This window comes from Blennius ocellaris (assembly GCF_963422515.1).
Source record: "Blennius ocellaris genome assembly, chromosome: 19".
Classification (NCBI taxonomy): Eukaryota; Metazoa; Chordata; class Actinopteri; order Blenniiformes; family Blenniidae; genus Blennius; species Blennius ocellaris.
This window is the reverse complement of record NC_137668.1, coordinates 19,055,550-19,082,634: the sequence shown is the minus strand read 5'-3', so window position 1 is coordinate 19,082,634 and position 27,085 is coordinate 19,055,550. Positions and strand designations below refer to the sequence as shown.

General features: G+C 39.2%; 1 protein-coding gene across 2 annotated transcripts; it reads left to right on the top strand.

The window, feature by feature from the left end:
* On the top strand, positions 1 to 26,727 carry cdh19 (cadherin 19, type 2). Of its 2 annotated transcripts, XM_080515027.1 has the most exons (13): positions 1 to 164; positions 3,668 to 3,730; positions 8,438 to 8,817; positions 8,926 to 9,220; positions 11,580 to 11,699; positions 12,872 to 13,039; positions 14,150 to 14,340; positions 15,431 to 15,687; positions 16,825 to 16,961; positions 18,752 to 18,873; positions 19,415 to 19,532; positions 21,472 to 21,723; positions 23,863 to 26,727. In XM_080515027.1, the coding sequence occupies exons 3-13, from the start codon at positions 8,518 to 8,520 to the stop codon at positions 24,381 to 24,383; spliced, it is 2,481 nt and encodes an 826-aa protein (XP_080371153.1). In that variant the 5' UTR covers positions 1 to 164; positions 3,668 to 3,730; positions 8,438 to 8,517; the 3' UTR covers positions 24,384 to 26,727. The 2 variants fall into 2 exon arrangements, with proteins under 2 accessions (XP_080371153.1, XP_080371154.1); XM_080515028.1 differs by lacking the exon at positions 3,668 to 3,730.
* Positions 26,728 to 27,085: the final 358 nt, after the last annotated feature.

Sequence of the window (27,085 nt, the reverse complement as noted above, 5' to 3'; positions counted from 1 at the left end):
GTGAGAACCACGGGCTTTCGCTTCTGCTATTGTGGTGGACTGAATTGCTTTCCAGTACCAGGGTATTTAGTTAAGCAGATTGTGTCTCATCACGCCCAGCGATGATCTCTCTTGACGGCGCCTGGCGAAAAGTGGCTTGAGGGACAGGAGACTCACACAAACAGGTGGGTGTGGCTGGACACTATGCATCTTATAGGGGACTTTCTTTTGTCCGAGGATGTTTGTTTAGGTGCTATTTTACATATTTTCCAAGAATGGCTACAAGGAGATATGCAAGGAGTTATAGCGTGTCTTCAATCTGAAAGCCGGAGTGAAGACTATTCGATATGAATGCTAAATGAATCCAGGATTCCTTTGTGTGTGTCACAGAAAGAAATCAGGAACTTTAATGTCTCTCTAAAGATGGCTGCAGATAGTCTGACGGGTTTATTCAAATGAAAATAAAAAAGACACTAAGAAACACTTTTTCCATCTCATTCTGAGTAAGTGACCATTGTGTGGAACCAACCAGCAACAAAACTCCACTTTTCACCAAATGTTCATGTTAAAAAAGAAATGCACAATTGAAAACAATTGCACATGTTCTTTATTGATTAGCTCAATTGTTTTGGTCGAAAAACGCAAATATGCCTCTATTACATCAGAAAACATCTTTCAGTGTTTAGCCAGAAATCTGTAGTAATAAAATACAAATATTGTCACTTTGTTACTATACTGGAATAATCTTTTAATTCATCTGTATTCACCTTGAGTCTCACATTGTTCCTATAAAGATTTATTTTCAACTCTTTGTCAAAACTGTGTGAAATTCAGTTTTGTTCTTTTTGTCACTTTTGAAATCATAATTTTGAGTTATGGTGAAAGAATCAAAGCAGCTGATGGGATCAGATCAAATTACATCAGTAATGGCTGAGTGCAAAAATATCCGTTTCAAACATGGACGTCCTTCCAAAATAGCGACGTAAGTGCAGCCTGAAAATTATGATCTGTGTCGTTTTGCACAAGCAAGCTAGTGTATTAATGCTGATAAACAGTAGTTAAAAAGTCCACACATAATTTTGAGTGATACACCACAGTGTGTCACTTAAGTTTCAAAATAAAATATACATTTTCAATTTGTGTGGAAACACAATAAAGGACTTAGTTGTCACGGTAATTATATTTTACCCGTCAAAGGTGCCGTTAAAAACCACAGGTCACAAAATGTTCAAAATTGAGGTCAGAAGTAACTGACATAAAAAAAATCTCTGGATTTTAAGATAAGAGGGAATCTACTGTTTTTCATGTCAAAATGTAAATATCACACTCTGTACACAGTGGGTTTATAGTGAAACCAGAGCTGATTTTCACAAGTAAACGACTGCAGTGTGTTCTACTAACGTCTTGATTTGAGGCTGTTACTGTGGATACTGTTGGATTTTGAAAGCATTTTTTTTTCAGTGGTCTGGTCTAATTTTATGTTATGATATTGAACTGATGTGGAATTTAAGTTTTTCAAACAATGTTTTTGTCTTTACCACAATTTATCTCAAATGAAATGATGTCCCAAAGGACAACCAACCGCATTGTTGGTTGCCACATTTGCACAAGATGGATTTCGACATTCGATGCCCTTTTGAAAAATGTAGCAACTTCATTGGTAAACAATGCTTTGGACTTCCATCACAATTTTAAATTAAATCAATTTGTCTTACAGGTTCTCAGTAATCAAAATTAAAATGAAAAGTGCGATAATGAATCCCATTTCCGCTGCATTTGTGAACCTGTTCTTTCTTACTTTTTGTTGAATTTCTACTGGAGATTGAAGGTTGTTTTTGTTTTTTGTTTTTTTTATGTAACTGGAAGATCATTTTGGTTGTTCTGATTGGAGGAGGTAATTCTGGCTACACCGTGGATACGTGGCCTGTGTATCACAGTCAAACACACCCAGCATGTTTTTAGCACTGCTGGAGGAAACCCACCTGTAGACAGAAATACCATGGAGCCTGAGGACTCGAGGCTGAGATACTAACAGCTGCAGCATCATGCAGCCTGAGCATTATGATTGCAGCATAAAATGTGGGAAAACATAAAATAACATTAGTGTCTTCCCAGCCATCAGACAAGTTGACTGACACGACTTGTGAAATAAACATAGCAGCTCAACACTTTATCCAGTACCTTAAAGTGCATGCAGATAAGTTTTATCTCTAAATACATTGATGTCTGGAATTCTTTGAAAGTTTTGTCACAAACTTCATTTTTTCTTGTCATAATTAAGTCTTTTAAAGATAACTGCCTCTAGTTAAAACCACTGATCTTTTTTTTTTTTTTTCCGCCATAATAACTAGGCAGCATCAGTTAATTGTTTTCAACGAAATATAAAGGAGACAAATAATAGGACGGCGTCCTTTTCCTGATTAATGTCGGTGGAAATTCTTGACATTTTGCTAAACAGCAATGATTTCCACTTGTGTGCATAATAAAGCCAAACAAATCACTTATTAACAAGTACACGGCGGCTTGACATTCCCCTGTTGTTCTTGTTCAGTCTCTGGACTCATTTGAGGTCCTGAATTAGGAAGGAAAAAGCTCCACGTCAGTCTTATTGTTTTATGGAGCTGAACACCAAACAGCCAGTCTCATGACAGCCTCCCAAATGACCAATTAAGGACCTTTTTTCCTGTCTTGGAAGCTTGATCTTAAAGAAGTGAAGCTTAACAGGTGATTTTCTTTTCTTCTTCAGGATTTCAAGGAAAGGCAGAATCTATATTTCCACTTTTCATGTTTTTCTTGAATCAATTATTACATTTAGCACTAAACAAGAAGAGCGATGCTTGAAAAAACAGCCCAATTAATGCTCATACAAAGTTGGCATTAGTTCTCAGTTATTGCTGGCTGCCTGTATTGAGATTGATGTGTCAAGCACAAAGTCAAGTGGAATCTCCTTTTACTTTATTGCTGCGTTTCCACATTTGCGTTGGCACATTAGACACATTTTAATAGCATCCCGAAAACCATTTCTGCAAAAGAGCGACATTTTATTAGCTGCAACACATAACCATACAGGAAAATGATGTGACGGTCTCAGAGCATCTAGTGCTTAACATGGTGAAACCGCAGCTCATTGTCATTCTGTCATGTGGCGGAGCCGCATTCTGTACATACAGGCTACAGGAGGTCTGCTGAAAATGGGAGAAAGGCCTATTAGAGGTAATGAATGGCTGTCAACCACAGGGCACGCTGTATGTACTGCATGTCATGTAGAACAAGAATTTCTTTTGAAAGAGGAAAATTGACCACAGAATTATATTCCCCCTCTCTTTATATTTCCAATTTTTTTTATTTTTCATAAATTTATTTTCTTCCCGAACTCATGCACCTGAAGCTCAGAATAGAGATGTGCTTTCCAAAAGGCATTTATGGAGTGGGTACACACATATGATGCTTTTAAAATCCAACTTTGGCAGGGACCCATTGTTATCAAGCACTATCAGGATAGCTGTCACACATGGACATGTGCTTTACTTGCTTCCCAACACCTTAGCTATTTGCAGAACCTGAAGCTTTTTTTTTGGGGGGGGGTGCATATTCATTATATTTTCCCAGGATTTCATCATTTATTTCTCGAAAGGCTCATCTTGGCAAATTGGCATCTCAACATCTGTTGACCTGTGACTTATTTCAGCCGTGCTCTAAAGCCTGATACACCCAGGAAGATTTTGAGGCAGATTCCTTGGCATGTTGGCAGGTGAGTAGCTGCTCCCAGTAACCTCATTGAGGGCTATTGTCTAGTTTTGGCTCAAGGCGTTCTGTATGGGCACATGCTTGGCAGCCTTACGAAAAGACCATAACAGCTCACGATTCACTGGCCACTAATTGGAATGTCACTCCACAATGCTCGGAGATATGAATACAGCCTGTACAGGCACACATGAGCACAAATACTTACAATTATTCATGTTACATGTCGAAATTGAAAATTCAAATATACACGCCTGCTTCAGTAATTGATTTTATCAGCTCATTACAAATGGGTCTTGGCAGATAATTTAGTTTTACAAGATTAAACATGAACATTATGAGCTATTAAAGCATTTATACTGCAAGTACTATAAATGTGGAAAACAACTTGGTGAAGTATATTCTATATTTAAAATATTGTGCTCGGGCTAAAAATGCATGTACTTGGGTTCCAGTCTCGCACTCCAGACTAAAGTATCTACATTGTGATGGTGGGTATGTTATGTGCTGATATTACAGTGTCAAAAAAAACTCCATTAAAATGGTTCAGAATTATGGCTGTTGTGACTTCCAGCTCTTAATAACAAGTGATCCCACTGAGTGCTGATGTATGGCTCTCTACGTGACCGGAGAGCAGTATAAAGTCGGGTTCAGGGTTTGTTTCAATAAATAATTTGTGCTGCTTTTTCCCAAGTAAGTGACGATGTGAGACAAAAGTTAGCAATGATTCATAGTTTGAAACCAGATGCACCCACGCAGCCGAGACAGAAATAATGCTGCTAACAATGAGGAATTACTGTTTTTACTGTTAAAAGTGATAATAATCCTTTGCAACCTGAGGTGACAAGGTGGCTCCGAGACAGTGAAATGTGAACACATTGTTGACAGCTGATGGTTATTGTAGCAAATAGAAAGGGAAAAAAACACAATTTATCCACATGTATAAAAAAGGAGATTGATGACTTTGTTCGGGTTAAAAGTGTCTGTAAGTTTCACAGGATTCTTAGAGTGAGAGTGTGCATCTGTGTGGTCTTAACTAATTTGCTGTCTTGTCTGACTTTCATTGTCCTTACCCTCCTGACCCTGATCTGGGTGCACGTTATAATTGGTGCATCGATTTGACTCATAGTTTGTCAGAGGCATGTGTGTCTCTGTTTTCCATGTCTGTGGAGACATTGATCTAATTAGAAGTCTTCATTAGTCAGCTGCAGAGTGCAGTGTCATGCTTTAGGAATGATGCTCTGTATCTGCACCCCCCCCCCCCCCACGCCCCAACCAACCAAGCTCAATGCAGAGCCTTGTCTGAATTCAAAACAGAGGGCTGTTTTCAGCTGCCTTGTGCAGGATGCCAAACAGAAAGAACCAGATCAGACAAAGAGTTTGCCCTTTTTTTTCCCCTCGGTAAAATAAAATTTCACTCGAGCTTTCTTCATTGGATTTGGGGATTTGATATGATAAAATCTTTATGGACTCATATAAGTCAGTTTTATTTAATTGTTTTAGCTAAATGTCAGACAAACACGAGTTCAGCTTCCTCCAAGTCACAATATTGATTTTAACTTGCATGGCAGCTGCCAGAAATGGTGTATGAATGGCGGGTGACATGTTCACTGAGCAGTTATCATGACAAGTTTATAATAATGCAAACAACTGCATTTTTAGTTTATCAGTCTAAGTTCTCAGTGGCACTGTAACATACATATATGGCAAAAATTGAACACACTGCAGCCTTAATATAACCTACAATTTCAAATAGGTATCAATATCTATATTCCACTTGTTTCCAGTTGATTCCCTCAGGACATCATAGGTTGTTTTTTTTGTTTTTTGTTTTAAGAATTATCCACTACTTTCTATTACCTTAACCTTTTTTTTGATCTGGCAATTATGATTTACCTGTTATTTGATATCTTGACCAGGGGTGTCAAACACATTTTTAGATCAGGGGCCACATAAAGCCAGATTTCATCTTGAGTCAGTGAAACAGTTAAAATATTGCCATAATAATCTTTGAATTTCGGCTTTTTCTTTGTTATGTACGAGAGTATACATGATGAAAATGTCTATATTTTCCTCAAAACCAAACAGGTTAAAAGTTCAAGGTTTCTGATTGCATATGGCATATCAGAAATACACACGGTGAACCAGACAGGCAGATATTGGTCCAGTGACGAAGAAAAACAAAGTGCTCAATGTTCCACCATTCATCAATAAGTAAATAAGATAAGATCAAAATAAATAATATTCCTGACAATGTCTACAGTCTCGACACAAAGCCCATTTTACTGAAACCTTTTGGTGCAAAATCCAGTGAAATGTCAAAAAAAACCAACATATCCAATCGCTGTTGCATTATGCATGTTTTTACAAATTAACCCTGACAATAGGACTTTGAGCAAGAAGGTAGTTAGTTTTCATGGCAGGATCACTGATGTCTTATCTCGGGTCTAAGTGTTGAGTTGTGTCCACTTATCTTAATAAATATGTTATAAAAAAAAAAACAAATCAATGTTTTTGTTGCAGTTTTCACAATTTGCTTAGTTTGGCTGGCTGGATTGGATGCACAGGCCTTATGTTTGATCTCTGCCCTATAAAGGCAGCATTACATGGGATACACTTTGTTACTTTGTTTATAATCCTTACATATTTTTTGAAGCAATATGTTTGTCTGGTTTTAGCTTGCATTTGTGGTATTGCTGGGGTGGCCAGGCACCATGTAGTGATGTAGTGGTCAGCAGTACTGCCTTCCAATGAAACCACCCACAATCCAAAGTCATGCATGTTAAGTTGATTGGTGGCTTTAAACTGCCCTCGGTATGTGATGTTGTGCTTTATGTATTGGCCTTGTAATGGACTGTGCACTGACCTGTCCAGGGTGTATACGTTCTTTCCCCCAATGTCAGCTGGGACACGCTCCAGCTCACTGCAAGCTTGGACGAATGGGTAGAGGAATGACACATAGAACAGTTTCTTTTGTCCATTCATGAGTGCTTTTTACATACAACAGACGTAAGAGTGCAAAAATGACGTCAAATGCGGAACAGTTGTAACCACAGAGAAAGCTGTGTATTGACCGTGATGTATGTGAATGTGATGAAAAGCAGTTGCAGATTCATTCCTCATCACCATATATGAACTTTTTTGTACTGGCTTACTATATTGATGATTTATGTAAAGATATGCACACATTTTTGTATACTGTTCACCAAGAGTTAGAAATCCTTGAAAAAAAATGGTTCAGTGCAATTAAATTGTCTGAATATTAAAACAAATAAATCCAGGATTTTGGGGGAAAACAAGAAGGAAATAATAGTGACTTTGAACTAAACATCTGGCTTTACAATTAATTATGTGTTTGAGCTCAAATTCTTCATGTTTATGACTGATTATACACTATCATGGGTAGATCATATTGATTATATCAGTGGAGAAAGCACCCACATCATTAACAATATTGTATACATTGGGAGACATGTTAGGCTTTGTATATTTATTACTCACTTACTATATATTATTCTATAAGTCTCACTGTGTAGAACTGTGGGGATAAACTTTGAAGACAACCATAAATTCCAAAATAATTCTACAGCTAGAAGCAATACAAATCATATACAAAAGTGAAAAAATTTAATTTTACTTTACTATATTTTAAATCTTTTTATTATGGAATAATGCAAATATTCTTCAAGAGAAAATCAATGTTCCCTTCGAGAAAGAAGCAAGTAAAATCTGAGAGGTTATTATTGTGGAAAAAGCTTGCAAAGCTATTAAAATGAGTTGTATGGTCTATATTGGAGTGTATTGTATTGGAGTATATTTGTCATTATTTTAATGCAGTACACAACTGTGATTAACTTTGTTTACAGTTTTCTAAAATTCTGACTTGTAGCTTTTAATAATGAGGAGGTAGGTTAGACATACATATAAACTGTCTCCTCCTGCCAAAGCTTGTTTAGTCATGATTTAGTATAGAGATTGATGCTTTTGTTTGTGCGATAGTGTGCAGCTCCCCAATAGGTTTCCAAGAACACTGTATTGTAGGTGCTCACTAATAACTACAGTATATGTAATTGTGTGCTTCTATGATCCTTATTTCCAACCCACTAATTTGTCCGAATAAATCTGTGGGCTCACACATGGTTGAAAAATTAAATAAGGCTATTATACAGCCATCACATGAATTGAAATATTTCTGACAGAAGGCGTACACCGAGAGGCCTTCAGGGCGTTCATAGCCAGGGGCTCACATTCATATTATGGCACTGATGCCCATCGCCGGTCCTCCATAAAAGAAATGCTTAAAGTAGTCAGCTGAAAGAATAAAAATGGCCTCTAGACATGTCCTTCAAAGAGCTGCTTTTCACATTTTAATTGTTTGAGCACATTTTAGAGGCTGCACTACTTCCACTTGAATAAGCAATACGTGAAATCAACTTATACTTTTACCAGATTTTTTGGGGGCACAAGTATATTATTAGTGATAAATAAAAGACTATGAACACTGTTGCTAGCTCCGCTTTATAATGAGCTTACTTTTAATTCCACGTTGTTTCTTCTGTAGCAATAAAACAGTGAAACTTCCCATACACGTTGTATAATTAAACACTTTTTAATGTCACTCTAATAGATATTTCAGTTTTACTTTGCAAAGCCTGGGCTCTGCACCGAATCTGTCACTGCAGACATTAACTGAATTGTAAACTTTTTATTTCAGAGCTGTGAGCATGCATACAAACCGACTGCTGACAAGATGGGAGGCAGCACTTCCTGGATCATGAGATACTGTATTGGTGAATGAAGAATCAGTTGTACTGGAGTCGTGACACCTCCATCTTCTATCCACTAGCTATGGGAAATGCAGAGGAAATGTACCGATGGACGGTAAAGATGAACACTCCGAGTGTTTTGGCTGTGGTGACGGTCTTTTCAATGATTCCTGGCGGAGTGCTGAGCGATATGAGAGGTACTCAGGGTCTGGAAGCCCAACAATTGGCCCAGGGGCCCACTCATCTGCACCGTCGCCTGAAGAGAGGCTGGATCTGGAAACAGCTGTTTGTCCCAGAGGAAGATCCCTCTCCTCGTGTAATTGGCCAGGTACCGCTTCATATTGAATGTCTGCCATGTCCTTGATGTGGCACTTTTCTTTGAAAATGCATGTTTTCTCCTTTTAACGTCCGGCTTGCACATATTCTCTCTTTGTAGCTGAAATCTGATTCAGACCGTGGCGAGTTTGCCATCAAGTACATACTCTCAGGCGAAGGCGCTGGAGACGTGTTCGTGATTGATGAATATTCTGGTGAGATCCGAACACGAAAGAAGCTTGACCGAGAGGAAAAGGCCTTCTATGTCCTTCAAGCCCAGGCTATCAACAGGAGGTCCAATGAGCCAGAGGAGCCCGAGTCTGAGTTCATCATCAAGGTGCAGGACATCAATGACAATGTTCCCCAGTTCCAGAACGAGCCGTATGTGTACAGCATCCCAGAGATGTGTCCAATTGGTAAGCTTGACGAAAGATAGAAAAGGCTCCCCATGATATTGAAACACCTATTATACTGGTTTCCAGTATGATTTAAAAGTGTCACCAAATGTCCCCTTCTGGAAAGTTTGATCGTGGTCATCTAAACTTCTAGTGTTTTTTGACTTATACTAACATGTGAAAGTTAGTATCACTCTGGAAAACCAAAACAAAGATTCTTGTAAAGCCAATATCGTCTAATTAGTTCAATTCTACATGTGTGGGGATAACAGCTTTTTTTGTAGCCAGCAAACTGATTTACTAAGGTCCTAAAATTAAGATTAGTCCTGTTTGACATGATGTCAAACTGAAGTAATCAAATGTGGGCTTTGCATGCATTAACTCCTGTTAACATGAGAACAATCTGCCAAGAAGCATGTTTGTTTACATGTGTTTACCATGGAGTGATTGAATGGAGCGCTGAGCCCCCACAAGCACAACGTGGCATGTGGTAACATAGAAATGGACATGCTGGTGGATAATGCTATCTAACGTAATGAAGCTTCACAGCAAATAAAACAATCTGGAATATCCTCACAAAGCTAGAGTTTGGAATACAACAAAGAAAATTTGTTATAATAGGTTTTCTGCTTTCTCATTTTTGACCTGCTCTTAAAAGCAATGGATATTTTATTGTAAATCTATTTACATGTACTTCTCTTAAGATTTTGCCTGATATACCACCTACATCCGATATTCCGGAAGTCTGACATGTAACATGGATTGTGTGTTTTATGTGTCAGATCCCATCACCAGTGGAATTTTCACTTGCTTTTATCATTACAAACCTTTCCTACCTCAGGCCCCAAGCATGTCAGGCTAATGACATTAGGCTACTTTAGCTATAGAAAAATTGGTTTAATTTAGTATGCATCACAAACTGTTTTTATGCCTTTCTTAATGGCCAGGGTGGAGTTTCTTTGCATGCAGATGTATTTTTTTTTACAAGTTCAGAAGTAAAGATACATCTTTAAAGTCATTCATTTGTGCCTCACAAATATAGTAATGCTATATTAATAATAAAAAAAAAACCCACATCTTGTAGTATAATGTGCCTGATTCATTGATGGCAGCATGCAAATGTAACTGTTAGCTAGTTTGTAAAGTAAAAGTAAACATTGCTAGGACTAATGGATACGTATGTGATATACGTAAAGTTTATTTAACAATAAAAAGTTAAGAGGACCATTAAATGCTTTAAATTTAATATAAATAAATAAATAAATGCATCAATAAATACATAAATACGTCAATAAATAGGATCTGTTTCACTACCTATTGAGGGAGTTTCCATAGTATACGCTACTTTGTGGCTAACGCCATGCAACCAGTATTGTAGAGCAGCAAATGTTTGAGTTCTTTTCAGTAGTTATTAGTTACATTTGCGATCCACTAAATGTTTACGATTTCATGATGGAATTTCTTCTGGGAACCTAATGTACAAATCATAAAATTAGAGCTGATATATTCTCAAACAAAAGTAAAACTTTTCATTTCATACAGATAGAACAAAACGACCTACACCCAAAATTAATTTTCCTAAAATTAAATCCTGACAGAAGATGATGAACAAAAGGTTATGTGAATGTCTGTCATCTGTCCTCATTCAGGAAGTTAAAAGTATTGCATTTCATATCGTGGCTCAGATGCCTTTATGGATACATTTCTTAAATAATGTTATTATAACCACTGCCCTTTCATACCACAAACATTACCATTTCAATTTATATGTAATCTGCTTTCGCAGCATAATATCTTGCTCATGATAAATCATAATGCATTTGACTTGGGAAGAGAGAGTGAGAGGGGAAGGTTGGAGTGAGGGCGTCGACAAATAAGAACTGCTCAGATAAATCCAGCGTGAAAGACTGAGTGAAGAATGAGAGGAATGATGGAAAAAATAGCATAGAAAGCAAGGTGAGGACAAGGATATGGCCGCCGTGGAAAAGGGTAGCAAGTGTGAAAAGAAGATAGAGAGGTAAAACTGAATGAGTGCGAAGTCGGGAGAAGTGTAGGGTCAGGTGGACGGTGAGATGTTGGATAGGTCTGGAGAGGTTTTCACGCACACCTGCACAGCCTCGCTCGAATTGTGAAAGGCCAACGCAGCCCCCTCATCCCCCCTCCTCCCTGCGCCTTTTTCCTCAACATCCTTTCCCTAACTCCACCTTGCTCCCCTTCTCCGTTTCCACCGCTCCCCCCCTGAGCCAGACAGACAGACCCTGCGGGACTGTGGCGTAATCACTTTATTTCCCCGTCGACTGGAACTGCCGCCTGAGCTAACTCTGACTGTGTGACCCACCCCCCCACCCCATCCCCCTTGCACCCCTGCTTCCTCCCCCAGGCACCACAGTGGCCCAGGTGACAGCCACAGATGCTGATGATCCCATGTTTGGAAACAATGCCAAGCTCATTTACTCCATCCTGCAGGGGGAGCCGTACTTCTCCGTGGAACCAAAGACAGGTACGAGAATGCGGACAGAGAGTTTTTCATTTCAGTGGTTTTCAAATTCAACAAACAAAGCCTGGATTTCATCTCCATGTTAGTTTATTTTTTTTTGTTTGTTTTTTAATATCATGTCTTTGGGCTTTTTAGACAAGTTTGACACTTTTCTTCACTTTGAAAAATTGCATATATTTTCCATAAGTTTTTTTTTCTTCTTTTAAATCAACTATTGACCAATGAAGCTACTTTTTAGGCCAGCAGTAGAAGTTCACACCACAATGGAAAATTGATTCAGCTAACGTCCGTGAATGTACATTTACACAATTTTCTTGTGTCATACATAGGTCAGTCAAAGCTTCCCACACAAACCGTTGACATGAACTGTGAAGAGTTGGGGGGGAAGGCATCATTGATGTTGAATAAAAAAAGCGAACATATTCAAATGTAAATGAATACAATATGTGAAATGGGAAAAAAAATCTGACTTTTTAGATCAGCGATTGTTGGTTCTCATTGAGGCAGCAGCTGACTCCAAACCACAAGTTGTAGTTTTGCTCATGGCTTCAGTTGACCTATGAGGAGAAGTGTGGGGATATTTAGTTGTTTTTTTTATCGCCACTTAGATTTGGTTTTCATGGTAGAAAATTAAGACAAAAAAATAAATGGTTTCATCTGCAAATACAACTACTTTTTTTTTTTTTTAAGGAGGTCAAATATACTGTGTGCTCTGTAGTCAGATGCTTCCCAGTTTTCCATACAAATGCATTAAAGCACTCAAAAAGTGTCAGATTTAATTTTAAAAGTACTTTAAAGGGGACAGCTGGTAAAGTTTGCAGAAAGCACACAAAATGAAGACAATTGAGACTAGTTCAGCAGAATTAATTTCTCAGCTGCAAACTGTCTTGTTTTTGATGAAAGGGAAGTTCATTTTCTAAATCTTGCGATTTTAATTGTTATTCTGTTTACCTCAGCTTCCAACCTGGCCCCACAGAGGAAGCGTTAAGTCATCTGAAGGACTTGTTATTATTTCTCGTACTGATTAGATTTGTAGATTTGACATCTATTGTGCTGCTGTTACTCTACAGCAGTGCTCTCAACTTGTGGATGCTAACTTTGATGGGTGGGGGGGGCATAAAGAATCACCCACAGATGCATTTGATCCTGCCTCTGTGTGCCTCCTCTACATGCAGGGATCATCGTGACATCCTGGCCTGACATGGACCGTGAAGCGAGGGAGCAGTACCTGGTGGTGGTGCAGGTGAAGGATATGTTGGGCCTCAGCGGCGGTTACTCCTCATCCACCACGGTTACCGTCAGCCTGACTGATGTCAATGACAATGGACCCACATTCCAGCACCGTGAGTCACTTACATGACTCACAGTGATGCAAACGCCGGGCCATACACACTCGGGGAATCAATGAAAGAGTACAAAGCGTTGCAGACTGTGAGGACATGTTTAATATTATACCTACGAGGTATTTATTTGATCACACTCCTCTGGTTCGGGTGGGTGGTTTGTGCTGCCAGCGCTGCAGTCGGCTGTGCACGCCACGTTTCTCAGCCCGGCAGCCAAAATTAAAAAGGAGACAGTCGAAGAATGAGAGAAAGGGAGTAAAAGAGACAGCGAGAGGAGATGGGGCTGCTCTGCTGCTCATCTGCATGTGCATGTGTGCCACACTCTGGATGAATTTAATCATTCACACATGAAAGGACATTTGTCATGACCTTTGGAAACAAACCTCGCCTTCTCAGCGATAAACCTCACTAAATGAACGCTGTGGGAAGAAATCAATTCTGTAGGAAGAGAACAGCAAGGATGATGCTTTTAACTATTAACGTCACATTCGCATTCAATGCACGTAATACTGTATCCCATGGATTCTATGTTCGGTCCAGAGGCTTTATAAATATTGTATGGCCACACTTCACTTTGAACTGTGCCCTCTATTTTGTCACATAATTGTAAATGATTATCAGTAGGCTTTTTTTTTTTTAAGAGCAGCTGGTTGCCTGTTGAGTCCCTTCCTAGTTATGGCAACCGTCCAAATGGAGTCGCTGTAAGACACTATCACGTTTTCTCATCTTCTTATTAGAGTTAGGCTCGGATTATGGGGAGTTGCCACAACTTATCTGTGACTCACACAAATTGACCCTCCACCACAATGCTCTTCCTCCTTATCATTTTACACCCCAGCAGGCTCTTGTGACTAGCTATTAACAACTTTACTGTCATGTTCTGTTTCCAAGTTTTTTTTCTTTTTTGTTGGTGGACAAACTCATGTTTTATATGTTATTGTCCTCAACAAAAAAGAAAAAAAATCACCTTCTCAATTTATCATTGTACCTTGCACAATTTCCACTTTTGGTAGCAGAGAGATTTTGTATTCCTTTTGATATTCTGTTCCGACATTCACCTTCTCAGCCTAATGATGTGGATGACTTTTGAAAATGTTTCCCTGTCTTCAGACCTGTACGCCTTCGCCGTCCCTGAAAATGCAGCCATTGGCACCACAGTTGGCAGGATTATGGCAGAGGATGGAGACATTGGCATCAATGCCAGAATGGCCTATAGTCTGGAGGATGACCTGGAGAAAACCTCCACGTTTATCATCAAAACAGACCCAGGAACACAGGAAGGAGTGATTCTCCTGGACAAGGTCAATCCATGTAAAATATCTATCACTTTGCTCTTCGCAACTGGGTTGTGGATTTTGGACAATTGTCTAATTTTCCACCATTTACACTCAATACCGGCACCCCTGGGGGATTTGTACTGGGTCCTCTAGTGTACACACTGCATGTGCTCTGACAAGTGACTGGTTAATCATTCAACATAGTTTACATGGAACACACTTGTTCCAGGACTGGTTTCCAATAATGATGATTCTATTTTCTGGCTGGAGGTAGAAGGTCTGGAGAGCTGATGCAATAAAAACAAATTCTGCATCAGTGTGTTTCCACAAAGATTATCCAGAATATATATGTAGAAAAACCACTTTATTCTCAAACATGACTTTAAGAATGTTTACCACCTTTCTTTTTAAGTTTAATTAACATGAAGCAAAAAAACAAGCTAATTAAAAAAAAAAAAAAAAAACTTAAACATTGCTCCGCACTGCTATTTACAGCGACAACAGCTGCTTAAACGTAACTGGCGGACATGTCACAGCATAAAACCACACAGTGAAACGCATTCCTTGTGTTTATTTCACATTCGATATAGTGAAACATTAATTGCCAAGGCATCCATGGAGCAACAAATATCAGTCTAAACAAATTTTTTTTTGAAAAATCAACAAAACATGTACTCTAAAAAACCACTTAAATAAATTTGATTCTAAGGCATGTAGTAGCGAGAAATACCGAACTTATTCATGTTTTTGACGCTTTAGATGGAATTGAATTTTTAGTTACAGCAATAATGAAATTACAAACAAACATTAATGACTGTTTGACTCATTGTAAGAATGTTGTAATGGTTTGCATGCTGCGTTCTTGTTTCTACCATTGTGATGTTAATCAAAAGCAAAGCATTGTTTGAGTGCATGCTCACAGCTGGTTGCTCATTGGCATCGACTAAACAATTTTAACATCCGGTTTTAGTCACGTCTTGCTTTCAGTGGAATGATCATCCGTCTCATTTGAAAAGCAGTGACTCTTTAAGTGCGTTTAATGGAGAGAAACAAGGTCCTCTCGGGTTGAAACTGCTTTCTGTATCAATATTAACTGGGATTTCTTTCCTCTCAGCCTTTGGACTATGAATCAAAGAGACGTTTCGTCATAGCTGCGGAGGCAGTCAACGATCACACAAATGACACTCGTTTTTTGGATTTGGACGAGTTCATGGACAGAACGACTCTGAAGGTTGTGGTGGAGGACGTGGACGAGCCCCCTGTCTTTCTCTCACCCCTCTACGAGTGGAAAGTTCCTGAGAACGCTGCTGTGGGGACTGTGGTTGGCAGTGTCAGCGCCAGAGACACTGACGCAGTCAACAATCCCATCAGGTAATTTGAAGAATGGCATCTGCCATCCAAAATCCAACTACCAGTATGACAATGACGAGGGAGACACCTAAGCGGGTGGGGGTGAATCGTCTTTTGACAGCTTCCTCCACAGGGTGAAAAATCATTCCATTTCAAATAGTGTTAGTGGCTCAGTGCATCCATTTTTACCCTTGATCTCTAGATACCCTGTACATGGTCATATTTATCTCATATTACTTTAGTAGGAAATGAGCCCTACTGAATAAATCATGGCCATTTTTTTTTTATACCTCACAGGCTTTTCTATCTATTGCTGCGGTATTATCACAAAGCGACGTGGCTAGGACGTGGGAATGTAATAAAGCACCGTACGAGGTGGCATATGGAATTGAGATTTGCAGTCATTTGCAAGTGGGGCACGTTGCAAAGGAAACAGCAGCACTGCTGGTGCTTGTAGTCCATCTCAACAGAGCTTAAGAGTGGCAGGTGCTGCAGATCATCCTCAGTGTAGCGTCTATTACTGTCCCTTTGGTGACAGTCTCTCATTGATTAATAAATTCAGGCTGACATTTTAGGGGTTTCCACAGTTCCAGTAAATATGATTAAGGTTGCGGTGGTCAAATTGGCTTATTTCCCATGTTGTTATCAGCGAAGTAGCTCTCAGAAATGATTCATTACTCTGTTCCTCTAATTCACCGTGGTACTATAATCACTTATATTAATGAGTGCTTAAGGTATGATGATGTGAAGGACCTATGCAATAGCAAGAAATGTGTTTTTTTGCTAGATTTATTTTCAATTGAAGAGAAAAAAAAAAATCAAGTGACACAATGAGCCGATGTTGCCAAAAACCATTCTCTTCCTCTGTGTCCCCAATCAACCTGCTTTTACAGTATATCAATGTCATTACAACAAACAACAACAAACTGAAAACATACACATATGTGTGTCCATGAAATGTGTGTGTTCCTACAACGTTTTTGTTGCATCGCACAAGCTTGTGTGGCTATATCCGTTTAGTTGGACATCTGTCAATAGATTGAACCAAAAAAATTGAGCAGTTTGCCTAATTAATCTCTCCCTGGTATTGCAATAGTTTTGTGTGCCCAGAAAACAACCTTGCCTGCTAAATGTGCATCTCTGTGATTTTTCTTCCAGATATTCAATTGACAAAAGGAGTGAGACCACAAAAGCTTTCAAAATAGACCCAAACAATGGGACTATAACTGTCGCAAGAGGTTTGGATCGAGAGGCTGCAAGCTGGCACAACGTGACTGTTGAAGCCAAGGAAACAAGTAAAGACTTTTTTCTAAGTATTTACCACTGTCTAAGTGAAACCTGTCCATAGTATACTGCAGCGGTGTGTTGACCTTTGCAATCTTACAAAGCTCAATGTACCGTAGTCGCCATCATAGGATTACCCATGAATGTGGTAAGTAGCTCAAATATCCGCCACTCTATCTGCTAACCTTCTCATTCCATGTGGCACCTCATGGCACTGCGGATATTAGATAAGCCTAGAATTCCTTCTTGCTGTAAATTCCTATAGCTCCTCCTCAGAGACTCCGAGCCATTCCAAGGACAACTGAGAGATATAATCTCTCCAGCAGGTCCTGGTTTGACCTTGTCGCCTGTGACTGGTGCGCCTCCAATGGGAGGCGTCCAGGGACTTCCAAATCAAAACACCATGTGAACTGTTTCCATTAAAATGTAACACTCGTGCTTCGTCTTGGATTTGACCCAAACCCTGCGCAAAAGGTCAGGCAGGCCACCCAGTGAAGAAATCTCATTTTGGCTGCTTGAATAAGTGATCCTATACTTCCATTCATGACTTAAAGTTCACATACGTAGGTGAGGGCAGAGATGTAGATCAACTGATATACAGAGAGCTCAGCTCCCCTTTCAACCATGACAGTCTGGAACAGCAACTGCATCTACTGCTTGTTACAGCCTGAGGCTGATCTCATGATCTATTCTCTATCTCTGGATAGTGCTCAAGAACCTCTTCAAGGTCGACGGAACATTGCTTGCCACTGTCTACCCAGACTCATCTCATCCTAATGACTCTATTTCTGCCACTGCTGCCAATGCTGCCTTTCTATCGAGCCTGTCGATACTCGAGTGCTTGAATCAAGTGTTTTTCTAGTGTAAAAGCATTGACAACAGTCAGAATTCTCATCCCATTGACTTGATTCCACATGGTGGCAACACTATTGTCCACTGGTGCAAACTCCAACTATGTGGTAGATTCTTCTGAAAGCCCTTAAAGATGAAGTTTCTGGATGCTTGAACAGTCTTTTGAGGATGATTTCAACCTCTATATTTCCTGTTCTCACATTTACACATTGTTTTTAGTGGCTATCTCAACCATTTATTCATTATTTTATTCAACTAATGTGAACTTCTTACTTTCCTATCCATTTATTCTATGTCTTAAATGTTTAATTTTTTTCTCTATTATTCAACTAACTTTTAAATTTCTTGACAATTTATACATTGCCTGTTACTGAACATGAACTATATCAAGTAGTTTTATTGAACTTCTCAGGTCCCATTTGCACAATGGTTCAAGTGAAAATGTATCATTTTTGTGTTTTCGTTTCAGAAAAGTTTCGAATTTACATGGCAATGTTTTGAAGCTGCAGAAACGCTCAAACATGCTGTGTTTTTCATGTTGGGGTACTAGTGGGTGCTGTTGATTGTTTTTGTGATGCAACCATACACACACATGCAACGTGCGACACATAAAAACGCAACAAAAGGTTTTCATTTTCCCTTGAAAACATTGTTGGGCCTCAGTTTCTTAATAATGTATCATTGAGTAAAGTAATATTTTATAATTTTTTTATCATTATGATGGTGTCAGTTTTGGGTTTTTTTTTTTACTGTTCAATGAATTGTCTTGTTTTGGTAAAAATCTGTGTGAAGTTGATGGCCTTTTTTTTTTTTTTTTTGCCCGACAGTCATGATGCAATTCAACTGAACATTGATTATCCTTAAGTGTTATTTTGACAGCGCTTTTACAAAGCATCTGTGATACATGCACCCAGTGGATTCCAGCAAATGTCTGTCTTCACTCCTACAGCACAGAACCATTTATCCTCCTCTGTGGTGGTGTTCATCAAAGTGCTGGACATAAACGACAATGTGCCAAGGCTTGCAAGAGATTACCAGCCATATATCTGTGAGGGGACGCAGGCAGGAGAAGTATGTATATTATGAGGCTCTGATGTTTGTGATTTATTGTAGCTTGGTGAAATTCCAAATTAACATGAATGTGGTTGCTTAAAGTTTTGTTCCATCACATTGTAGTGCTTCTGTTTATTTTGCACTGAGATTGCAGTTTTTTCAAAGCTTTTCTGCCTAAGAATGTTTGCCCTCTCTCTCAACCAAACTCCTAAATTGACTCATTGGAAATTATTCATAAAGTAGTGTGGCAGTGGCTCTCCAGGCCTATTTTACATTATAGATCGTCCTGTTGTGGTTTTCTTTGACATGTGCAAATTTGATTTAAAAAGCTTTGCACCTTATTGTGGTCTCTTTGCAGCATCCCCAAAAAGGGGGTGTGGACACAAGGTTGGGAACCACTGCCATACTTGCATTCATAAAATTGTTAGCATTTATATTCTGAATGTTTTTGTTTGCATCTGAAAAAATACCCCAAAAGGTTGTTTAATACATATAAACTTTAGTAACTCTGCCATGTGCCTGTTGTGTTTATTCACTGATGTGTTTTTGTTTCTCTCAGCTCATTCAGCTGCTCAGTGCTGTGGATCCAGACGACCCTGTGGAAGGACATCACTTTTACTTCTCTATGGTCCCTGAGAAGCACATCAATCCAAACTTCACTATCAGAGATAATCAAGGTTGCAGTCGATTAGACAATGAGGCACACAAATATATCACGTAATAGCTTTGGATTCCAAATCAGGTCACGGCGGCTTTGTCTGGCTTACTGAAAGAAAAAACAATTTTTACATTCTCTAGTATCTATTTTCTCTTTATGAAAGAGTTTGTTTTGCAAAATACACACCGGGTCCACTCCACTGCAGTAGCGACATCCAGAAGCCAGTTATGCAAAAGTAAAAACATAAAACAAGTAAAAACACTGGGTATATTTGATGGCTAAAAAAGAATCACGACCTCTAATACTATCCATCAGGGTGCCCACGTCTATTCCTGGAGAGCCCCTGCCCGGCATGCTTTAGTTTGCTCCTTGCTTCAAGACACCCGAATCTAATCATTCTGTCATCACCAAGCACCTAACAAAGCCCGTTAATGAGCCTGTCAATACAATCAGGTGGGTTGAAGCTAAAACATGCAGCACGGGGGCTCTCCAGAAGTAGGGTTGGCCAGCATGAATCTATTTAAACTTATTATTGTTGCTCATATATTGGAGTGTCACAATGACCAAATACATTTTTTTGTTTTGTTTTGTTTTAGAAGTTATGTGCTGCGTTGTTTTTTGGGTAGGTGGTGTGACTTCACTGGTCCATTAAAGTTGTGCGATTCTGTGAACCCCCCCCCCTTCGGAACATTTCTCATTTCCATTTGGACAGATTTGTTGTTCGTCTCCTATTTGTAGTCTTTGCTAAACTTTGCCAAGACGGAGCTGGTGTATCGCCTCCTGGTTTGCATTGAGACATGTGAGAGTGGTATCGATCGCCTCTTCTAGCTCTTGGCAAAAAAAGAGGCAAACAAGCATATTTTCCCAAAATGCCAAGCTATTGCTTAATAGAAAGTGTGTCCAAGAGTGGGGCCCTGTGTCTTGGTTCTTTTCTTTAAAGCCAAAACCCAGAATTATCAGTAGATAACATCTATCAATAACAGCAATTGTATGTACTAAATCATATACAATAATACATCATATATGTCATAATAATAGAAATCTAAGCTCTTTGATAGATTTTTCATTTCATTGTGGCTTGTTGAGTATATATACTCTGAAAAGATAAACCAAGAAATGCCACGGCAAAAATTAATGACATTTTCCTTCTATGTTGTCGGTCAATTCAGAAAAATGGAAAAAGGCCATACTTGTGTGATTACTGAAGGAAGAACAAAATGGAGGAAAAACTGCCAAACTACAACTTCTAACAATGTTAGATAGAGGAAATGTTTTTTTGACAGCAACATTTTTTTTTTTTTACTTTAGATGAAAAGATGTGTTTTGCCACACTTCTGGATGAAAATCGATGAGTATGTGTATATTTGGAGACTGAGAGTCCCTCAAGCAGGTCATTTGAACTGCTTGTCTTAGCAGTCACTGGGCATTCAAGCCTTCTTTTGAAGGTTTTAAGAAAAAAAGAAAACCATGGACAATGTTGCTTAAGTATGCAGCATGTTTGAATGAGTCAGGATGAAATGTATGCAGGTACACAGCATGGGTGGTTAGCCGCGCAAGCACAGTGGTCCAGTCAGCAAGCAGAAAATGAATAATGAATCAAGAAGAACCACATTTAATAAAACACATTTCCATATGCCACAAGGCTTATTTGACTCTAATGAAGTTCTCTCTCGGTGCCTTGATGAAGTCTGCACCTGGAACTCGAGCAAATTTCCCAAGTTAACTTATTTACACACAAAATATTTGATTTGACAAGGTGTTCTGAGGGCTCTCAGAAAACTTGGATCAGCTTTGAAATCACATTAACTGTGTCGGCTCACTTGTTTTTCTTCCTATTTTCAAAATCACCCCCACCCCACCCCGTGAAATGTGTGCACTCACATTGGGAGCAGCACTCATGTTTTCATCCATTTAAGAAAGCCCAAGTTTACATCTCTCACTCTTGACATCACTTTCAGACAACACTGCCGGCATCGTGGCACGCAGGAGTACTTTTACCCGCAAGGACCGGACCCACTACCTCCTGCCTGTAGTGGTGGTGGATAGCGGCTCTCCGGCACTCTCCAGCACCAGCACTTTGACCATCAGTGTGTGCAGCTGTCAGCCGGCTGGTCATTGTCCCTCAGGAGGGGTCCAGGCCTTGGCTCTGTCGATGGGGGTGAGCCTTCAAACCCTGTTAGGGATTCTGGCCTGCCTGGTCACACTGTCAGGTAAGCAAATAGAGCCTTTAGTAGTTTTTTGAGTGCACAATGGTGGTTTTCAAGGTGTGGAACAGGCTGCCTCTCGGGGAGATGCTAACTCTATATCTTGATCCATTAGTGACCATATTTAGTAACTTCCTTGTTTCTTCCCTTTCTCCCAAACTAGCAAAGTTGAGTTAATGGCACTTTGAAATAAGTGCCATTCATGTAGGTTTTGCTATTATCATTGTAATTAATGGTGAAATATGATATTTTGTGATATCATATTCAATCAGTTATAAACACATTGTGGACATTTCTATATATTTTTTTGTAAATAATTCGTCACATTTTAGTGCTGAATGTAACCGAAACACAGTGAGAAATAGTTAAATTATGAAATATGTATAATAATATAATGTAAATAATATATTTTGACCTGTGAAATACCCTTCAAAAACTGTTTAAGGGTGGAAGGAATCCAGATTATACTTATTATTATAATATATACTTGTGGACTACTATGACTGCAATGTGGACAAATTGCACCTGTACGATAAGCTTGAGAGCAAAACCACAAGGGTAACAGTTCGGATTGGCATGAGACAAAGTATTTGGAGGTTGCGGACCAGCTCTGTGATGGAGAGGTCCTTCTCCCACACTTTAATTCCTGGTCGAGAAAGCCACAAAATGATACTATCATTATACCCGGAAAAGACTTGAATACTCGAGTTTAGAAATCAACACTTTATCACATTTACAGCAGCAAAGATGAGACGATCAGTTATTTATTTGAAAAATGTGTGAATATAGCACTAAGACCAGTCGTATATTTCTCCCACTTCACCAGAAGTCACATTCAGCTTTGTTAATATATAGAAGGTCAACATTTATTATGAATAATGTTATTTCAGAAGTACAAGGTCTTTGTTTCTGTGCTTGTTTTTTTTTTTTTTCCTGACTACTGTTCATTGATCCTGGTTGGGGAGCAAGGGGAGAAAAGATATCACCGACCTATTTTTCAAGCCAATGAACACACATCAGGTGCTGATTTTGACTTATCTGTCTTCAAATTTTCCAAACGACATCAATGTAAAGGCGGCTGCTGGATAAACAAAGCTGCCGTTCCTCCAGGCATCGTCATGATTGACAAGACAGACGTTTGGCTGAAAAAGATGACTCCTTTTACAGGCCTTGTTGCAAATATAACTTGTTTTGTTTACACTACAAGAGTGAAGCGAATTCAGGAGGTGGTTGTTTTTGCATTGAAGATTCACAGAAGACTTCACTAATGATGTAGACTGAGGATATTTGAGGAAAGAAAACATTAACGATTTTGAATGATACCATATTGTAATGCGACTCATCTGGTCGGGTAACCAACAGATCAAACTTCCAAAATGTTCTGGCAGTCTTTGAAGAAATCCATCAATCCGCAATTTTACTGAAATGTTAAAAAAAAAAAGTTATTCTTTTGCAGCGGAGCTGTTTAGGTAAAGCACTTCCATCTCACATCATGTTGGCAAGTATGGTTGTGTGTTAAACAGCAGGATTTTTTTTCATTAACAAATTTGCGCTTTCATTTAAATCCATTTTTTTTTGTGTTTGTGTGTTTATTAACTCACCAGCGTGCCTTTAACACGCGCTTTTAAAATGCTGAAAGCTTGCAGAGCAATGATGTCAGGTAATGAGCGTATTGGTTGCAATACATCAGCAGCAATGCCATCCTGGGACGTTGATGGGTTTGCATAGTGAAGAGCTTTATTATGACCTCGGCTGCTTTGTGTCCTCCCTGTGCCCATCACATGAAAGATTAATGACAAAACCTGCTATGCTAACATTCTGTCTGATGAAAACAATAGCCAGTAAATATGCAGCGGTGGGAAAAAAAACAAAACAAAAAAAACAAACACTTACTTTTCGGTGCCATATGCAGAATTTTCTTAATGTGTGAGCTGAAATTCGAAAGCATAATTTATTGCTTCATTTGTCCTCACTTTGATTTTGCATCCTTGACAAGATGCACAACAAATAATTTGTCTCGTGTTTATTTTGAGTATTTTTATATTCTACGTGTGGCTCCATCAGGCAGCGTCAATGTTTTTTTTTCCACTAAGCTCATGCCCTGGTGTTTAACTGTAATGATCTCCGACTGTGTTGTGACTGCAGTGCTGTCAGTTCTAATGCTGATGGTGAGAAGACACAGGCGGAAGCAACAGGAGGGACGAGAGGTGGAGGTGAAGGATCTGGAACTGCCTGAGACGGTGTCGCAGAAGGTGCTTTATTATGGAGGAAAGGGCGCTGGAAGAGCGAACCTGGACTTCTGCCAGCCCATCATCCCGCTGCGCCCCCACCCCAGGAGGAGGGACAGGAGGCTGCGGAGGGAGGATGTCAGGGCCAGCATACGGATGTCCCTCCGAGAGTCACACCTCATCGGCCCAGAGGACGAGGTCTTCAGGCAATTTATCCTGGACAGGCTGGCAGAAGCTGATCAGGATCCTTACGTCCCCCCATTTGACTGCCTCCGAACTTACGCATACGAAGGGTCAGGGTCCCCCACAGGGTCTCTGAGCTCACTGGACTCTGTGACGTCGGAGAGTGAATCTGAAGAGGCGGTTCATCATCCCAGACCCTGTTTAGTGAGGCTCACGCCTTGGTATGGTGGCACAGAGGAAGACACAGTTTTCTAAGGACATCTTTAATTTTTAATTAACTTAAATCTTGCATGACAGGCGAATGCGCTACATCCAATAAGCACTCAACAGATGACACAAAAATATGTCAGAAGTTGACTTGAACAAAACCGTTGTTTTCTTTTTCTTTTTTAAAGGGAGAGCTATCTTCACTGTAATTTTCTTTCATCTGGCTTTTAAGGTGCTGGGAGGCTTTTTGACAGAGACAGGTTTGCTCTTTCCTGCTGATTTCAGGCTTTGTGCTAGACGAAGCTGGCTTTAGCTCCATAGTCACAGTATATAGTACAGTAATTGTATTAAAAAAAAATTTTGTTTTAAATGTCAGTGCCTTTATTTGGAGATAAAACTCACATAAAAGCCAGCACTACCACTGTGACAATATAACTGAATCAGTTTATTCTTGCTGTACTTTATAATCTATATAATTAGTTGTATAAAATACTGTAAATAACTTGCAAATTCCCCCAGGGTCCTGCAGCCGTTTTTGTGATTATTGAGTTCAGAAAACATTAATTTTGCTGCTGTTTTAATAACTGCCATCTCAGGCAAGGACTTCTGCTCGTATCTTGGGCAAAATAGCTTCTATTCCACTTTTATGAGAAAAGTTGTTTGTTCTCGTTTCTGCTGCCACATGAAGGCATATCTCCATACTGTATCACCATCTGGTGCAATGGAATGATTATTCAAAGGATGTTGTGCGTTTGGTGACTCTGCTTCAGTCATGTCACTGTGTTTAAAGGAAATACCAAAAAGATAAACATTAAAAAAACGAAATGTAAAATTTGAGCAACAAGAAGCCCACACAAACATAACAGAGAGCCTTTGTCTTAAAGTAGAACTACAAGGCTTCAATATCTAACTAAACTAATGTTTACATTCAAAGTGCCTGTGTGTTCAGATCAAATGAGAAAAAAAACCCCAATAACCTGGTTTTGAATACATTAAAACATAGCCAAAATTGTTATTGTATGCACACATGTGGAAGGGGATCGACTAACACACTATTAATTTAGAGCATTTGTCTTCATGAATATGCAACATCAGGCATGCGTGCCAGGAAACACTAGCAGCGGTTTATGCTAATAGATTAATGTACAACACACAATGCAATTCAAAAGGTTTGTCTCCATGATTGTGTCGATTTGAACATGTTTAAACAGGAAGGTGCAAATTGGCTCTGCCACCAGCAGAAAGGAATTTCTTCAGCCCCAGACTTTTATTTGAGGAATTTATTGGAATATATTTTCTGTTGCTCCTATAACCCCCTCAGCTTTGACTTTGTGAGCAATCATCTCCCAAGTTCAAGTTCAAAGTTCACATTTATTTGTTGCAATGTTCTATCCAATCCCTCAACAGTGAACTCAAGAAAACAAACCCCAAATAAGAAGCTGTTTTCTCATGTAAACAGTACTTAATACACACAAACCTCTCGTTGAGGTTCTCCTTTGTGTCCGTGATGTGTTATTTGATTGCCCTTAAAGCGCACACAAACCAAAAGTGCAATCAATTTGAGGGAGTTACCACTCGTAACACTGAATCTTAGTAAATCAGAGCGAAGTTGTCATCAATCTTCTTGAATCATATTGTACACCAGAGCCTGTTACAAGGGAAAGAAATGAGCTGGAAACATAAGAGCCAAGATTTTTGTTTTTGTTTTTTAACAGTGATTGGTTTGGCAATTTTCTACATTGAACACAGAATCAAAAGTGTAGTATTTGCTTTGTGTTTTGGATCCTATTTGTTCTCCATGAGATCTTGTGAAATGGTTTATGGATCTTCCATCTTGTTCACATGTTAACTCTCCAACTATCTGTTCTGCCCTCTGACGCACTGAGCAGGAAGTGAAAACTGTTTCCTGCTTCATCTGCAAAAGAGGATTTGGAAAAAACCATTTACAGGCTGTGAAACCAAAGCAACCCTGGAAAGGCTGAAGTGATTTATGCAATGCTAGTGCACATGGTCAGCTATGCTAAAAAGCATTAATAATGCAACCAATTTTCACCTCAATCATCAGCATTGCAGATGAGAATATTCCCAAATGACCTGTCTTGTTATATTTTAAGGTTTGTTTTGTAGATATGACAACATTAACTGCACTAATACTGACCTGAGCATTTCTCCCGTTTAGCGTATTTGTAATATTATCCGTTGCTGTTTTGTATTTGGTGTTTTGCCCAACAAAGGTTTATATTACATGTTAAATTCACATGCATGTGTACGAATCTACTTTTTTTTTTCTTTTCTCTTAACGGAGATCCGGTTTTGACATTACTCTTATACTTAATGAAATGGAGACTTGTATACAGAGAGTATCCATTAAATATCAAGTGCTTAACATGTATTATGCTGTATGATATGGGTTTCTGCTTTTTGTCGAGCCCTGAGAGAGTCCATGTCAGCCAATCAGCAACAGAAGAGAGGAGACATGGCTGACTGGCAGCAAAACTTCCAGCAAAGTAAGGTTGAAAGGAGAGGAAAGTTTGCAAAGGCTTGATATGAAATGTATAAAGGGGCTGAAACTCTTGAGAAACACAACAACTGGAGCTCTATGGAGAGAGGGAGAAAAAATATTGTGCACGACTCGTCTTTTTTCATGGTCACTTGACAAACACTACAGTAAGCTGAGTGGGCGGCTGCTTGTGGGGTTACTGGAGGTAATTTTGCCCTGATGAGGTCCCGCCCCCTTTCGTCTTCTCACC